The following is a 17,969-nucleotide window of genomic DNA, read 5'->3' on the forward strand; positions in this document are numbered from 1 at the left end:
CCCCCCACACACACACACATACCCCCCTGCCTGCCACCTCACATACCCCCCCCCCCCACACACATACCCCCCCTGCCCAAGCCTGGCAACCCCCCACACACATACCCCCCCTGCCCCAGCCTGGCACCCCCCCACACACACACACACATACCCCCCCTGCCCCAGCCTGGCACCCCCCCCCCCCCCCACACACACACACACATACCCCCCCTGCCCCAGCCTGGCACCCCCCCTGCCCCAGCCTGGCACCTGGCACCCCCCCCCCCCCCACACATACCCCCCCTGCCCCAGCCTGGCACCCCCCCCCACACACACACACATACCCCCCCTGCCCCAGCCTGGCACTCCCCCCCCCACACACACACACATACCCCCCCTGCTCCAGCCTGGCACCCCCCCCCCCCCCACACACACACACACACACACACACATACCCCCCTGCCTGCCACCTCACATACCCCCCCCCCCCCCCCCCACACACACACACACATACCCCCCTGCCTGCCACCTCACATACCCCCCCTGCCCCCCCCCCCCCACACACATACCCCCCCTGCCCAAGCCTGGCAACCCCCCACACACATACCCCCCCTGCCCCAGCCTGGCACCCCCCCCCACACACACACACACATACCCCCCCTGCCCCAGCCTGGCACCCCCCCACACACACACACACATACCCCCCCTGCCCCCGCCTGGCACCCCCCCCCCCCCCCCACACACACACACATACCCCCCCTGCCCCAGCCTGGCACCCCCCCTGCCCCAGCCTGGCACCTGGCACCCCCCCACACACATACCCCCCCTGCCCCAGCCTGGCACCCCCCCCCCCCCACACACACACACATACCCCCCCTGCCCCAGCCTGGCACCCCCCCCCCACACACACACACATACCCCCCCTGCCCCAGCCTGGCACCCCCCCCCCACACACACACACATACCCCCCCCTGCCCCAGCCTGGCACCCCCCCCCCACACACACACACACATACCCCCCCTGCCCCAGCCTGGCACCCCCCCCCCCCCCCCCCCACACACACACACACACATACCCCCCTGCCTGCCACCTCACATACCCCCCCCCACACACACACACACACACACACATACATACCCCCCTGCCTGCCACCTCACATACCCCCCCTGCCCCCCCCCCCACACACACACATACCCCCCCTGCCCCCCCCCCCCCCACCCACCTACCCCCCCTGCCCAAGCCTGGCAACCCCCCACACACATACCCCCCCTGCCCCAGCCTGGCACCCCCCCCCACACACACACACATACCCCCCCTGCCCCAGCCTGGCACCCCCCCTGCCCCAGCCTGGCACCTGGCACCCCCCCCCCCCACACATACCCCCCCTGCCCCAGCCTGGCACCCCCCCCCCCCCCACACACACACATACCCCCCCTGCCCCAGCCTGGCACCCCCCCCCCACACACACACACATACCCCCCTGCCTGCCACCTCACATACCCCCCCCGTCACCCCCCTTTCTTATCCCCGCTATGCTGTCAACCCCATAGTCGGCTCCCCGATACCCCCCAGTCCCCCCTCTGGTGCCCGGCACTTCCTCGCTCCCCCGTAGCCCCCCCGGGCCTCCGGTCTCCCATCTTACCGGCCAGCTCGTCAGGCTCCAGCCCGCTGTCGGCATCCGTCCCGCAGATCACGAAGTAATGGGCGAAGCGACAAGGAGGGGCGGCCGAGCCCGAAGCCGAGCTGCCCCCGCTCATCCTGACTGCCGGTGTCCACCGAGTGTCCGTATCCCCCGGGCCCGCTCAGCACCGGCCCCGTCCACAACCCATGTCCTCCGGCACCGAGCGACACCTGAATGAGAGTGCGCGTCCCCGGAGCTGCAATCACTGTCTGCCCGCTAGATGGCGCTGCCGCCCAACAACACCGCCCACAGCCGGGAGCAAGGGAAAGAAATCAGTGCGGAGCAAAGCCCGCCCCCTAACCGCAGCTCTAACCCCGCCCATATCCAGGAGCTGAGGATAAGAAGCTGCCAATCACTGCGATAAAGCCACGCCTATAAAGAGATCCGCTTACTGTGACCCCGCCCACACTGTAAACAGCGAAATATAAGAGCCTGCCAATCACTCTACTAAAGCCACGCCTACCACGTTGCGCGTTACCACAATAACCCCGCCCACCAGCTGTGATTGACAAGTAGGGTAGAGTCCACTGTCTAATGTACCGCACAGTAGTTCACACTAGGTGCTAATTACCGCAGCAACTGATCACGTGATCATATCGTTCTAAGAGCTTTAACCCTTTTTAATTTTTAATTTTTTTTAGGCAATTTTCCTATAGAAAATCTATATTGGTCATAATTTACCAGTAAGTCAGGGGGCGATTACCAAATCAGGGCGATTACCAAATCAGGGCGATTATCAAATCAGGGCGATTACCAAATCAGGGCGATTACCATTCCGTGTAATAGAGAGAACGATCAGACGATGATCGTTTCTTTAGGTTCCGACCTAAAATCATTGGGCGCCAGGTGCGCGTTGCTACATGTAATGTTACGTGTAAGTGTAGGTTCACACTACGGAATCCATGCGGATAATCTCCAGTCTTCCAGTACTTATCAGCTGCTGTATGTCCTGCAGGAAGTGGTGTATTTTCTCCAGTCTGGAGAGCAGTAGAGGTTTTCTATGGGGATTTGCTGCTGCTCTGGACAGTTCCTGACATGGACAGAGGTGGCAGGAGAGAGCACTGTGTCAGACTGGAAAGAATACACCACTTCCTGCAGGACATACAGCAGCTGACAAGTACTGGAAGACGACTTTTTAAATAGAGGACACCGGGTAACATGGTAAGGTAATACTTCATTATTTTACACTAAAGGCAAGGGCTGCACAGACACATACTGTATATATATATATATATATATATATATATATATATAGCCGTTGCTGCCTGATAGTCGGCCGAGTAATAGCTCAGAAAATGACGGCCATCTAGCAGATCAGCCTTCACTTACACTTTATGATCGGCCGTGTAATAGAACCCTAAGGAAATGTTCCTGCTTTGTAATAATATCAAAGAAAGGCGGCCATCTTGTTAAATAGACGGTTGCTAATAATGATGATGATTTAACAAAATGGCCGCCTTCCCCGATATTCCCCCACAATTTAACGAACGACGCCCGTTATTTACCGTTATATTTACATTGCGGGAACATGGTCAAAAACACATGTATTCAAATCAGCCAAAAATGCCCGTCTGCCCAGTGTGATGCCAGTTTTTACACCCAGAACCACTCTGGGCCAGGCTGGACTCCTATGGGTGTGACACTGGCCGTCGTTCTCTGTAGATTAGCCATGGGACATCAGTCGCCCAAAGTCAATGAGGGAGATTTATCAAACATGGTGTAAAGTGAAACTGGCTCAGTTGCCCCTAGCAACCAATCAGATTCCACCTTTCATTTTCCAAAGAGTCTGTGAGGAATGAAAGGTAGAATCTGATTGGTTGCTAGGGGCAACTGAGCCAGTTTCACTTTACACCATGTTTGATAAATCTCCCACAATTTATTTATTTATTTATTTTTTTTTTAATGAAATCTTTACATTTAAAAAAATATATATATAATTTTGTGTTTCCACTTTGATGCCTGTTTTTTATGCCAACCTTCTGGTACTTTCGGCCATTTTTTACATTCATTCAGGGGTAGTGCGGTGCTACACATTTATTCACTAAATAACACACATTACTTTGTAACACAAACTTTGTAATGTGTGTTATTTAAGTGAATGGCCCCCTTCCCCGCGTTCCCCCCACCCCCAGAAGTGTGGTGTATTATACTCACCGAATTACTGTCGACCCAGGCCGCCATCTTAAGACGATAACGTAATCTTCAGGAGGCCGGCCGGACCGCTCCAGCCCTCCCTCATGCTGTTGTATAACTTTGTAATGTGTGTTATTTAGTGTATAAATGTGTAGCCCGGCACTAGCCCTTTAACAATTATTATGATTATTGTAAATTTTTTGTAAAAAAAAAAAAAAAAATGAAAAAGAAATAATTTTGTGAATTAGGAACCAACTTTGGAATTTTTTTTTCATTGTCTCATTCTAAGGGTGGTATTACACGGAACGATTACCGTTCGAAAAATCGTTAAATCGTTCGGATTTGAACAATAATCATTTCGTGTAATAGCAGGCAACGATTAAACGACCAACGAGAAATCGTTGATCGTTTAATAGGATCCGGACCTATTTTTATCGTTTGATCGTTCGCTCATCGTTCGCACATCGTTCGGTGGAATAAGAATTCACAGCTGAAACGTACGCAATAGCGACGACTAAACGACCGCAAGAACGATCATTAATAACGATTATCGTTTCGTGTACTTGGGCGAACGATTTCGGGTCGTTTACCTTAGCGTTTAGATCGTTTATCGTCGGAAAATTGCTTGGTGTAATAGTACCCTTAGAGTTATAACCTTTTCACTTTTTCCTCCATGTAGCCGTATGAGGTCTCATTTTTTTATGGGATAACTTGTACTTTTTAAAGGCGCCATTTTCGGATTGATATAATTTTCATTTTATCATGAAAAAAATGATTTTTGTGTATTTTTATTTGCCTTTTAAAAATACGCCATCCGCCGCGCGGTAACAATAACATCGTACTATTATTCTCTGGGTCAGTCATTACAGCCATACCAAAAAAATTAAGACTTAAAAAAAAAATTGTATTACGATTCAATCAAAGATGGCGGACAACAACAACAAACACCCAGAGCTGTGTATACATGCTATATCCATGGGGGAGATAAATGGCTGCCAGACGCCTCGCTTATCTCAGGAGAAACAATAGGGTCAGATAGGAACTATCTACTCTAACACCCCCCATAGAGTCCACAGGTGAGGGTCCGGAGACCCATAGACATCTGGTATCTGTGCGCAGCTTATTGTAGTCATATTGTAAGCAGACGGCACCGAGGGGCTGACAATGGATCTCATCTGATTTTATTGGATTATTCAAATGCATTCAATGCCCCCCTGTATCCACCAGCCATACACAGGATAAGTGCAGCAGATACGGACAAGACAGTAGATCACGTCAATCACTTTTTAAAGCAACAGTGTCATCTGGTGGTGAAAAGGTGAACTGCAGCCAATATAACCTGTAGGAGGGATTCAATTGTTGAAGGAAACTTCCAATTGTAATGAAAAGGAAAAAAAAAATTATACTCACCTACCCCTGGCCACCTTATTATAACTATATCAAGGCAACAGAAAAGGGCATTACCCCTATATGAGGGCACAGCAGGGGATGTTATAACTATATGGGGACAGAGCATGAGACAATATATTATAACTATATAAGGAGATATTAGAGGGGGGCATAGGATAATATCTATAAAAGGCATTATAACAATAGAGGGGGGGACAATATAACTACATGGGGCATTTATTAATATATTTAAATAAATTTAGACAGAATCTGCGCCGTCCTGCAGTAAAGCTACAAATGAGTATTTTAGGCAGGGAAACTGACAGCAAGTTAGAAGACTCTACCCTGCTGTTATGGTCCCATAGAGTCGGTGAAACCTCTATCCTCATCGCATTTTTCATTAAATCTTGTGTTAAATTAATACAGTTTGGTGCACTGGTGCTAAGAAGAAGCAGCATGTGTATTATGGCAGAGAGAAGTGTTGCCCAACCTTTCTCTACTTGTGGAACCCCAGCAAAACACACAAAAAAGTAATTTAGTGACGTCACAGGTGACGTCTGAGGCATCACTTTCCCTTTTCCTCTCCATCCGGCCCAGACCACCATTATGTTTTCTTGCTGCTACAATTCATCTCTTCTAAACCTTCTAGGCCAGGGGTGGGGAACCTTTTCCCTGTCAAGGGCCAGTTGGGCATGCTCTAGTTAACCTCCCAGTCATGCCCCTGCTAGCTATAGGTAAACCCCCCAGTCATGCCCCTGGTAGCTCTAGTTAAGCCTTTATTGATGCTCCTGGTAGCTCTAGTTAACCCCTTATTGATTCCCCTGGTAGCTCTAGTTAACCCCCCAATCATGCCCCTGGTAGCTCTAGGTACCCCCCCCCCCCCCCCCCAGTCATGCCCCGTTAGCTCTAGTTAACCCCTTATTGATGCCCCTGGTAGCTCTAACTAACCCCTTATTGATGCCCCTGGTGGCTCTAGTTAACACCCCCCCCCCCCCCGGTCATGTCCCTGGTAGCTCTAGTTAACCCCTTATTGATGCTCCTGGTAGCTCTAGTTCACCCCTTATTGATGCCCCTCTAGTTAACCCCCAGTCCTGCCCCTGGTAGCTCTAGGTAACCCTCCCAGTCATGCCCCTGGTGGCTCTAGTTAACCCCCCCAGTCATGCCCCTGGTGGCTCTAGTTAACACCCCCCCTCCCCAGCCCCAGTTATGTCCCTGGTAGCTCTAGTTAACCCTTCCCCACAGTCATGCCCCTGGTGGCTCTAGTTAACCCCCAGAGTCTTTCTCAAATAAAAAACATCCCACTCATCTTTCCTCCGCTCCCACACTGCCCAGGTCCTCTTCTCTCCCCTCTAGCCGGTGCCCATCTTCTCCTGCAGGCGGCAATGAAATGACTGCACTGCTCTGGTGGGGAAGGAGCCGGCGCGCACAGCATCCTCCTGTGTCTGGCAGCCCTCATAGACACAGGATGATGCTGTGTATGCCAGCTCCTGCCCCACCAGAGAGGCGCACATCACAGGAGAGCAGCGGGCCACATCAGGAGGTCTCAGGGGCCGGATGCGGCTCGCGGGCCAGAGGTTCCCCACCCCTGTGCTAGACAAACATCTCAGGCTCCGCACTTTTCCCTGTATATTCTGCCTCCAGCCACTAGATGCCGCTCTCTCCTCCCAGCTACAGGGCCTGGCAGGGAAGCTAGAAGAGCCTGAAGAAAGGGAAGATGGTCTTGTGCTGCAGGGAGACAGGTACTGAGGTGCCCACATGAGGGGGATAATGGTGAAGAAGGAAATACTATATACACTAGTGTGAGAGACCATGAGAATAGTGATCAGAGCTGTGACTGGTATACACTGTTTACCAGTCTCCTAGTCTCTCACACCAATGTATATAGCTATATATCTTTCCCTCATGTGGGCTCCTCAGTATACCAGCAGTCACACACCACACTGTATTATACTGGTGGTATAATGAGGGGCCCATATGAGGGGGATGATGCTCAAGGAGGTAAAGCCCCAGTCTGCCCCAGCTAACCCCAGTCTGCCTGAGTCACCCCCCCCAGTCTGCTCCAGTCTCCCCCCCAGTCTACATCAGCCACCCCCAGTCTGCTCCAGCCACCTCCCAGTCTGCTCCAGTCACCCCCTGTCTGCCCCAGCTACCCCCAGTCTTCCCCAGCTACCGCCAGTCACCCCCCCCAGTCTGCTTCAGTCACCCCCAGTCTGCCCAAGCTACCCCCCAGTCTGCTCCAGTCACCCCCAGTCTGCCCCAGCTACCCCCAGTCTTCCCCAGTCTGCTCCAGTCACCCCCAGTCTGCCACAGCTACCCCCAGTCTTCCCTAGCCACCCTCAGTCTGCTCCAGTCTGCCCCAGCTACCCCCAGTCTGCTCCAGTCATCCCCAGTCTGCCCCAGCTACCCCCAGTCACCCCTCCAGTCTGCTCCAGTCACCCCTCCCCCCTAGTCTGCCCCAGTCACCAAGGTTTCATGGAGCCCCATGACTCCTAGCCCCATATTTGTTCCTGTACTACTACACCCCTCATCCGTTCCTGTACTACTACTACACCCCTCATCTATTCCCGTACTGCTACACCCCTCATCCGTTCCTGTACTACTACTACACCCCTTATCCGTTCCTGTACTACTACTACACCCCTCATCTATTCCTGTACTGCTACATCCCTCATGTATTCCTGTACTACTACTACTACTACTACTACTACTACTACTCCATTTGTGTTGTTGTGACTGTAAAGTTCTAACTGGAAAATTCTGGGGAAAAAAACCCAAAACACTGGAGACAAGACCCACCAAAATCACACCCACAATAAGTCACAACCCTTGTCAACGCTAAAGTGTCCCTGGAAAAGAATTCTCAAATACTGGCAACTATGACTTTGTCTCCTCCAACTAAACTGACTTTCTGGAAACTTCCCATGTCCAACAGCAGCAGTAATTTAAGAAAGTCAGTAGGTAGCACTGTTGCCCAAGCAGTGTTACATCTGTGGTAGCGACCTGTACCCTGGGCCGCCACCGCATCTGCCCCTCCAGCTGCTGCTGCAGTCCATGTGCTGCGCTGCACTGTTCTCTTTTCAGCCCCTTGGGACACCTCACCTCTCCCAAATCCTGCTTCTTCCTGACCTAGAAGGCGCTCGTGCCGCCTCATCCAGATTGGATGGCCAGTGCGCACTTAACTGGCTGTAGCCTGCACCCTCTCCCTATAAGGCCCAACTATCTCATGGCTCCCTTGTTGGAGCCTCTACATGATTAACCCAAAGTACTGTGGTCCCAGCCTGTTTGCCTACCTGTGATTCCTGCCCGTGGTTCCTACCCGTGAGTTCTGCCACTGTTCCCTGCTGTGTTCCTGACGGCCTAGCTGCTTATCTGTCGGAGTGTTTATTGTTTCACCTCACCTGCAATGGCTAGCAAGCTCTGATGAAGACCAACGGCCCCTTAGACTCTTTGTGCGGCTTACACCATCCCTAGCAGCGATCCATGGATCCACGACTCTAGTCGTTACAGTAGGCTCCAACCATGAATCCCGGCAAAGTTGTCCGCCATGTTGCAGCACCTCATCACGGCTCAACAAGCCCCCACCTGTGCCTCCTTCACCTATGCTGCCTGAATCATCACCCCTTGGACTGAATTTACGTCCAAGTATGATGGGGATCCTAAAATATGCAGGGGCTTTGTCTAACAGTGCACCATGCACATAAAGCTCATAGCCAATCAATTCACACGGACCACTCCAAAGTGGCATATGTCATAAGCCTGCTTTCTGGGAAGGCTTTGGCTGTAACGCCTGGAGTCGTGGATCGACTAAACCGTCACTATCGATGGCACTAACCTCACCAGGGAGCGGAGTCTAAGGGGCTGCTGGTTTCCACCAGAGCCCGCCGCAAGGCGGGATGGACTTGCTGCGGCAGGCGACCCCCAGGTCGCTACCCCTGGCTTGGTTGCTAGTGACGGCAGGCAAGGCGTGGCAGGAGCAGTAGGCAAGAGATAGTGCAGGCAGAGGTCTGTAGGCGTAACCGCAGGTGGCAGACAGTATTCAGGAAACAACGGGTTAAGCAGCGGGCAGGAGCTAGGGACCGGGACAGCGGACAGGAACTGGGAACAAGGACTGAGGTCAGGAACAACAGGGGGCTGGGCCAAACGCTAAGGGAAGCATGTAGAGGCTCCAACACGAGGGACAGGGCATACTGGGATTTATAGGGAGTGAATAGTGCAACTTCCAATTAGGGGCGGACTGGCCCTTTAAATCTGAGACCGCCGGCCACAAAAGAGGAATGACCCCACTTTAAAATTCGTATTCGAAGTGCAGGGCGCACATAGGTCTTTCTGGGGGGTACTCTCTGAAGAGTAGAGGTGGCGACTGGCACTAGGCGATCGGGAGGTATAATGTGGCGAGGGGATGTGGATTTGCGGATGAAACCCTTCTGTAAGTTCTCCCGGATATAGGAGGACATGGCCTCAGTCTCGGGTACGGAGAGAGGGTACACCCGACCTCGTGGAGGAGAAGTTCCAGGAAGGACGTCTATGGGACAATCGTACGCCCGGTGAGGTGGTAGAGAGTCCGCCTCCTTGGCAGAGAAGGCATCAGCCAAGTCTTGGTATTCCGCTGGTAGGCCAGATAGAGGCTTGGCGGGGTCAGGTGACGACATAGTGTACTTCGGCTGAGGTGACTTAAGACACCGGTTGGAACAGTCCTGACCCCAACTGAGAATCTCCCCGGTACTCCAGTCCAGCTTAGGGGCATGTAATTGCAGCCAAGGGAGTCCCAGGAGGATGGCGGAAGAAGAATGGGGCAGGACGTAGAAGGAGATCTTTTCCAGATGTGAAGTGCCCACCTGGAGGACTAGAGGTGCGGTCTGGTAGTGCACATGGTCGGTAAGAATCTCGTGACCGAGGAGATAGTCAGGGATCTGGCTAGTGGGGTCACGGGTAGCCGCCATCTTTGGACCAATGTTGCTGCAATAAAACTGCCTGCTGACCCAGAATCGAGAAAGGCAGTAGTTTGGTGATTTTGTCCCGTGGGTGTCTGGATGGAGACTGGCATAGACAACCTTGGAGAGGTGGCATTCACACCTAGGGAGACCTCTCCCACTGGACCTAGGTGCGAGCGTTTCCCGGATGCTTTAGGGAGTTGGGGACATCTCTGCTGGAAGTGATAAGGGTCACCGCAGTAGAGGCAGAGATTCAGCTCCAGACGACGAATTCTCTCATCAGGCGTCAGGCGAGCTCGTTCCACCTGCATAGGAACCTCAGGAGTCGGCTGGGACACCGGAACAACAGGATTCTGGAAGACCGGCGCCAGCTGGTGATGGCGACGGGACAGGCTTAGTCGCCGTTTATGCCGGACCTCCTCCTCTCTCTCAGAAAAACGAGTATCGACCCCGGTGGCCAGTAGGATGAGTTCGTTCAGGGAGGTAGGTAGGTCTCGGGTGGAAAGCATGTCTCTCACCTGAACAGGCCCTTCTTGAAGGTGGCTACTAGAGCGGCCTCATTCCAGTCTAGCTCTGCTGCCAGCGTGCGGAATTGGATGGCATAGTCGCCAACGGAGGAACTCCCTTGTGAGAGATTGAGGAGAGCAGTCTCAGCCGAAGACGCACGGGCAGGTTCCTCAAAGACGGAGGGAAACTCGGCCAGGAAGGTTGGGAGATTGGCAGCAGCAGGGTCATCTCGGTCCCACAGCGGCGTGGCCCAAGCCAGAGATCTACCCTCCAATAGGCTGATGATGAAAGCCACTTTAGAGCGCTCGGTGGGAAACTGACTACTTAAGAGTTCAATATGCATGGTGCATTGAGTCAGGAATTCTCTGCACAACTTGGGATCGCCTCCGTATTTACTCGGGAGAGCCAGTCGAAGTCTCGAAGAGGCTGCAGAAGGTGGTGAGTTCTGTAGTATGCTGCTGTAAGGCGGCAGTCAGTTGCTGGATTTGTTGCGCCTGTTGGGCGACCACTCTGGCTACGTCACGGATATCAGGCACCTCGCCAGGATCCATGGTTGGAGCCTACTGTAATGCCTGGAGTCGTGGATCTGCTGAACAGTCACTAGCGATGGCACTAACCTCACCAGGGAGCGGAGTCTAAGGGGACGCTGGTTTTCACCAGAGCCCGCCGCAAGGTCGCTACCCCTGGCTTGGTTGCTAGTGACGGCAGGCGAGGCGTGGCAGGAGCAGTAGGCAGGAGATAGTGTAGGCAGAGGTCTGTAGGCGTAACCGCAGGTGGCAGACAGTACTCAGGAAACAACGGGTTAAGCAGCGGGCAGGAGCTAGGGACCGGGACAGCGGACAGGAACTGGGAACAAGGACTGAGGTCAGGAACAACAGGGGGCTGGGCCAAACGCTAAGGGAAGCATGTAGAGGCTCCAACACGAGGGACAGGGCATACTGGGATTTATAGGGAGTGAATAGTGCAACTTCCAATTAGGGGCGGACTGGCCCTTTAAATCTGAGACAGCCGGCGCGCGCGGCCTAGGAGACGGGGATGCGCGCGCCGGCCAGCACAGCGAGAGACAGGGGCAGAGGAGGTGAGGCGGCCGAACTAGTAGCAGCGCCGGGTCCCTGCACATGGACCCCGGCGGCTGCATGGGGCAGGAGGAGTTTGCGGCGGCGGCCTGGAGCATGGGACGCCGCCGCGTCCATGACATTGGCCTGGGATATACCTCTGAGGGACCATGATGATCCAGTCATCCCTTCCAAGCCTTTCTGTCAGAGTTCTGGTGTGTGTTCGAGGAGCTTGCATGTGTGCACGGGCCCCCTGATGCGGCGGGGCCCCGTAGCAGCCGCTATGGCTGCTACGGGGCCCCGCCGCATCAGGGGGCCCGTGACGCGGGTCCCGTGCTCCTCCTGACCCGGCGACTCCTTTCCCCAACCATAGGGAAAAGGAGTCACTGGGCCAGGAGGAGCATGGGACCGACCGACAGCGCTCCTGTCAGTCACCCGTTTAATGCGCGGCTGCCGGGGGTGTCGCGTCCTATCCCCGGCAGCGCGCGTATCATAGAGCTCTGTGTGTGCCGGAAGTCGCGGCCGCAGCACAAGCCCACAGAGAGCTCTATGATCCGCGCGCTGCCGGGGATAGGACGCGACATCTCCGGCAGCCGCGCATCAGACGGGGGACTGACAGGAAAAAGGCTCGACAGGGGAGCGCATTGTAAGGTGAGTTTGTTTGTTTTTTTTAAACCTGCTTTCCGGGGGGGGGGGGGAGAGAGAGAAGGGGGCATCTATAAGGGGGATGGGGAGAAGAGGGCATCTATAAGGAAGGGGGGGAGAGGGGGACATCTATAAGGAAGGGGGGGAGAGGGAGACATCTATAAGGAAGGGGGGAGAGGAAGACATCTATAAGGAAGGGGGGAGAGGGGGACATCTATAAGGGAGGGAGAAGGGGGCATCTATAAGGAAGGGGGGGAGAGGGGGACATCTATAAGGGGGGAGAGGGGGACATCTATAAGGAAGGGGGGGAGAGGGAGACATCTATAAGGGAGGGGGGAGAGGGAGACATCTATGAGGGGGGAGAGGGGGACATCTATAAGGGAGGGAGAAGGGAGGGGGGAGAGAGGGCCATCTATAAGGAAGGGGGGGGAGAGGGAGACATCTATAAGGGGGGAGAGGGGGACATCTATAAGGAAGGGGGGAGAGGAAGACATCTATAAGGGAGGGAGAAGGGGGCATCTATAAGGAAGGGGGGGAGAGGGGGACATCTATAAGGGGGGAGAGGGGGACATCTATAAGGAAGGGGGGGGGAGAGGGAGACATCTATAAGGGGGGAGAGGGGGACATCTATAAGGAAGGGGGGGAGAGGGAGACATCTATAAGGGAGGGGGGAGAGGGAGACATCTATGAGGGGGGAGAGGGGGACATCTATAAGGGAGGGAGAAGGGAGGGGGGAGAGAGGGCCATCTATAAGGAAGGGGGGGAGAGGGAGACATCTATAAGGGGGGAGAGGGGGACATCTATAAGGAAGGGGGGAGAGGAAGACATCTATAAGGGAGGGAGAAGGGGGCATCTATAAGGAAGGGGGGGAGAGGGGGACATCTATAAGGGGGGAGAGGGGGACATCTATAAGGAAGGGGGGGGAGAGGGAGACATCTATAAGGAAGGGGGGAGAGGGGGACATCTATAAGGGAGGGAGAAGGGGGCATCTATAAGGAAGGGGGGGAGAGGGGGACATCTATAAGGAAGGGGGGGAGAGGGAGACATCTATAAGGGGGGAGAGGGGGACATCTATAAGGGGGGAGAGGGGGACATCTATAAGGAAGGGGGGGAGAGGGAGACATCTATAAGGAAGGGGGGAGAGGGGGACATCTATAAGGGAGGGAGAAGGGGGCATCTATAAGGAAGGGGGGAGAGGGGGACATCTATAAGGAAGGGGGGAGAAGGGGGCATCTATAAGGGAGGGGGGAGAGAGGGCCATCTAGAAATAAGGGGGGGAGAGGGGGACATCTATAAGGAAGGGGGGAGAGGGAGACATCTATAAGGAAGGGGGGGAGAGGGACATCTATAAGGGGGGGGGCAACATAGGGGGAGAGGGGGCCATCTATAAGGGGACAACATAGGGGAGAGGAGCACAACATAGGGGAGAGGGATATTATAAAGGGACAACATTGGGGGAGAGGGGAACATCTATAAAGGGACAATACAGGGGGAGAGGGGGCCATCTATAAGAGGACAACATAGGAGGGGCCATCTATAGGGGGGGCAACATAGGGGACCATCTATTAGGGGACAACATGGGGGGCATCTACAAGGGGGACAGCATGGGGGGCAACATAAGGGGGCTATTTATAAGGAGGGGCGACAGAGAGGAGGGCCATATAATAAAATGGGATCACATAGAGTCAGCCTTCCCACTAAATGAGGGTGTAAAGGGGCCAATGCAGATGTGCAGTATAGAGAGATGAGGATGGTGCCAGTGTGAGGAGACTAATAAGTTTTTCTGGCAGATTCGGTGGATTTGTGGCTCGAAGAAGGAGATGGAGAAGAAAATGAAAAGGGAAGAACTCCGATCAGAGAAGACGTCCCCTGTAAGTCACCTGATATAACTGTACTGTAATTTATATGGTGTACAGGACCTGTGTAGAGCTGAGTGTGTTGATGGCGTAGTGGTCGATCGAGAGGGGGCGGGCGGGGGGCCCCAATCAAAAGTTTGCTATGGGGCCCAGCCATTTCTAGTTACGCCCCTGCATGTGTGTCTTCTGCAGAGACCGCTTTACTCCATCTGCAGTATGGGAACTTTTTCGTCGGGGAGTATCCAGTGCAATTCTGTTTTCTGTCAGCTGAGTTTGTCTGGAACAATGCTGCTCTAGTCGCCACCTTCAAAAAGGGTCTCTAGAGTCATGTGAAGGAAGTGCTTTCCAACTAAGATCTTCACTCCTCCTTGAACGATGCAATCCATCTGGCTACTCGGATTGATGTTCGCTTCTCTGAGAGAGAGGAGGAGGCCTACCAGGAGCACGAATTGGCCCATCATGGCTGTACATTACGCTTGGTACCTGCATTGCCCTCAGTATCCACAGTGTCCGAGAAACTCCCGCACCTAGGCAGTGTTGGAGACTGTTCACACCAGTGTTCCTAGGTGTGAACGCATCTTTTCAACGTTTGTCCTTTGTCCTTGACCGTCTTGATTTCTGCCCCATCTGGACAGCAATGTCAGTCCACCCCCTTCCTGAATTCCGGGTCATTAGGCAACTTCATTAATGCCTCTGTGGTTCAAAAGTGGCAACTCCCAGTGGTCCAGCTAGCGAAATCTCTGACCATTTCCTTTGTTACAGGTGTATCCCTGTAGTTGTCCTGTTCCATACTGAACCAGTGACTCTTCAAGTGGGCATGCTACATAAAAATAAGATTGCTTTTTACGTATTACTTCATTTTTCTTTGGCGATTCTATTGGGACGCTCCTAACCTTGAATGGAAGACCGGGAAGATCGTATGTTGGAGCCCAGACTGCTTCAACTGCTGTCTGCAAACCCCTCTTGGTACGCCCTCTTCCCACTTTGGGACTCCTTTAAGCCTTTGTCTGGTCTTCCAGCTCAGTATCAGAAATTCATGGATGTTTTTCATTAAGGCAATCTGAAACGTTACCTCCGCATCTTGCTCCATTGATCTTCTACAGAACGCTACACCCTCTCAATGAAGTTCCAGAGATTGTAGCCATGTTGCCTACATCAGAATACATCTGCAGCAAAGCTTCATACGTAAGTTGTGGCCAGAGTTCTGGAGCCACAACTTCTATTTACTTATATAGAAGCAGAGGCTGCAGTACCCTGTGCTGCTACTACTCAGTGTACAGAGCCGCCTACCAATAGTTTTATCCTGGAAACCCTCAAGAGGTTAACTGAATGGGCGTGACCACAGCTCTGCTGGTTATTCAGTGTCAGTCACATGTAGCTTCCTTACTTCCTTCCTCCGTCAGCCATGGCGTCGGCTATTCTGAGAGACGAGCTGCGCTGCTCCATCTGTTTATCTGTATTTAAGGATCCTGTAATGCTCAGATGTGGACACAACTTCTGCCGGGTCTGTATTGATGGTGTGCTGGATACACAGGATGAGTCAGGAATTTATTCCTGTCCTGAATGCAGAAAAAGGTTTCAGCAGCGGCCTGCACCAATGAGGAACATAAATCTCCATAATGTAGCAGAACGTTTCCTGGTTACTCAGCCAGAACAAGCGGAGATCACCGGGATCTGCTGCACTTACTGTGTGGACTCTGCTGTACCTGCTGTGAGATCCTGTCTGCACTGTGAGGCTTCTCTGTGTGATAAACACCTGAGAGCTCACAGCAAGTCACCAGAACATGTTTTATCTGAGCCCAGAACTTCCTTGGAGAAGAGGAAATGTTCTGTTCACAAGAAGGTCCTGGAATATTACTGCACGGAGGACACTTCTTTTATCTGCGTGTCCTGCAGTTTGGCCGGAGAACACCGGGGACACCGGGTAGAGATGCTAGATGAGGCCTCTGAGATGAAGAAGAGGAACCTGAGAAATGTTCTCCAAAAACTGATGACTAAGAGAGAGGAGACTGAGGAAAGAGTCCGGAGTGTGGAGGAGCGCAGGAGAAAAACTCAAGAAAAAGCAGCTGGAGAAGCCGAGAGAGTCACTGCCCTGTTTACAGACATCAGGAGACGGCTGGACGACCTGGAGAAGAGGGTCTTGAGCGAGATCTCCAGGCAGGAAAAGGAAGAGACGCTGTCACTGTCTACTCTGATCCAGCAGCTAGAAATAAAGAAGAACAAGCTGTCTAGGAAGATGAGACACATTGAGGAGCTGTGTAACATGGCGGATCCACTGACTGTCTTACAGGAACCAGACTCAGGTGATCCTGAGGAGGGGGGAGGTGATGAGGATACAGGGGGACATGATAGACAGCTCCATGATGTAGATAATCTGGATGTGGCTGTGATCTCAGACACATTTCACACATTATGTGACATAATATCAGGTATAAGGGTCTTTGGGGAGGGTCCTGCAGACATATTACTGGATGTAAACACAGCTGGTAAAAATCTCCTTATATCAGACGACCTGAAAACTGCAACCAAGACAGAAGAGATGCAGAATCGTCCAGAAACAGCAGAGAGATTCCAGGGTTATTATCCTCAGGTGATGGGCAGCAGGAGATTCTCCTCAGGGCGACATTACTGGGATGTGGAGATCAGTAGATCAGGGAGATGGAGTGTGGGGATGTGTTATCCCAGTATAGACAGGAGGGGAGATCAGTCATACATTGGAGATAATAACAAGTCCTGGTGTATGGAGAGGTGTAATAATCAGTATTTAGTGATACATGACTGGAAAGAGATCCAGTTACCTGACAATATCTCCAGTGATAGATTCAGGATCTGTCTGGATTATGAGGCCGGGCAGCTGTCCTTTTATGAGCTGTGTGACCCCATCAGACACTTACACACCTTCACCGCAACCTTCACCGAGCCCCTTCATGCTGCATTATGTTTAGGGGAAGGTTCTGTAAAGATATTGGGGGGAGGGAGCAGCATATTTTAGGAAAACCTATAATACCATAATACATGTGACCAGAGAGCAGTGACATCACAGAGAGCGCCATCTAGTGGATGGATAGAATAACAGAATAGGTCAGGTTATAGCTGAGCTCTCTCTGTGCTGCACCTGATAACATTATTGTTTCTCTCCTCCACCAACAACATGGGTCATGGAAGAAGTTGAGTAGAAAGTAGAAAGTTGAGGTACATTGTAACTGTCCGTCTGTTTTCTTATATTTTTGCTTGTAATTTGGCATGTATTTTAGGCTGTAAGTGACCAAAAATATATCCTATTGAAAGAGAGGTTTTTGTTGGGTTATGTCTTCTGATAAAGGGGGCCCAGTCTGTTTATCTGTAAGTGGTCGAGTAATTCCTGATGGCGGTCCTACTGTTTAGTAGCTGATATAACAATCCATATATAATAAAGATATTTTCCTGTTTATTAGTACTGTTCTGTTTCAATCTTTTTATTAATTTTTATATAATAAATGTCAGAATTACATCATATTAACGTTGCATTAAAAATATTTGAGCTGTACCATAGACAAAACATGTGAGAAACAACATACAGTGGTACCTCGGTTTAAGAGTAACTTGGTTTAAGAGCATTTTGGTTTAAGAACTTAGTTTTTCAAAATTGTGACTTGGTTTAAGAGCATTGCTTTGGTTTAAGAGCTCCCTGTGCTGGGTGGGAGCCCGAGTGGAGGAGGGGCATGGTCTGCATAGCGGGGTCTAGGGCCCTGTACTCTGACCCAGGAAGTCTCCCTCACCTTCCAAATCATAGCAGATCCACTTCAGGTTGGGG

At 52.5% G+C, this 17,969-nt stretch overlaps 2 protein-coding genes across 5 annotated transcripts in view; one reads left to right on the plus strand and one right to left on the minus strand.

Annotated features, from left to right (window-relative positions):
* The window catches only part of LOC138789091 (DENN domain-containing protein 5B-like), an 88,591-nt gene extending 86,781 nt beyond the window's left edge, over positions 1-1,810 (minus strand). For all 4 annotated transcript variants that reach the window (XR_011362695.1, XR_011362696.1, XM_069967663.1 and 1 more), the window contains exon 1: positions 1,622-1,810. Coding sequence is in view for 2 of the 4 variants with exons in the window: in XM_069967663.1 (XP_069823764.1) it covers positions 1,622-1,736 (115 nt within the window). In the remaining 2 variants the exon portion in view is untranslated. The remainder of the gene's footprint in view (positions 1-1,621) is intronic.
* Positions 1,811-15,578: 13,768 nt separating this feature from the next.
* LOC138772165 (E3 ubiquitin/ISG15 ligase TRIM25-like) lies at positions 15,579-17,612 on the plus strand. Its single transcript, XM_069952361.1, has one exon. It carries the CDS (start codon positions 15,582-15,584, stop codon positions 17,166-17,168), a length of 1,587 nt encoding a protein of 528 aa, XP_069808462.1. The 5' UTR covers positions 15,579-15,581; the 3' UTR covers positions 17,169-17,612.
* Positions 17,613-17,969: the final 357 nt, after the last annotated feature.

This window comes from Dendropsophus ebraccatus, chromosome 1 (assembly GCF_027789765.1).
Source record: "Dendropsophus ebraccatus isolate aDenEbr1 chromosome 1, aDenEbr1.pat, whole genome shotgun sequence".
In the NCBI taxonomy this organism is placed as follows: Eukaryota; Metazoa; Chordata; class Amphibia; order Anura; family Hylidae; genus Dendropsophus; species Dendropsophus ebraccatus.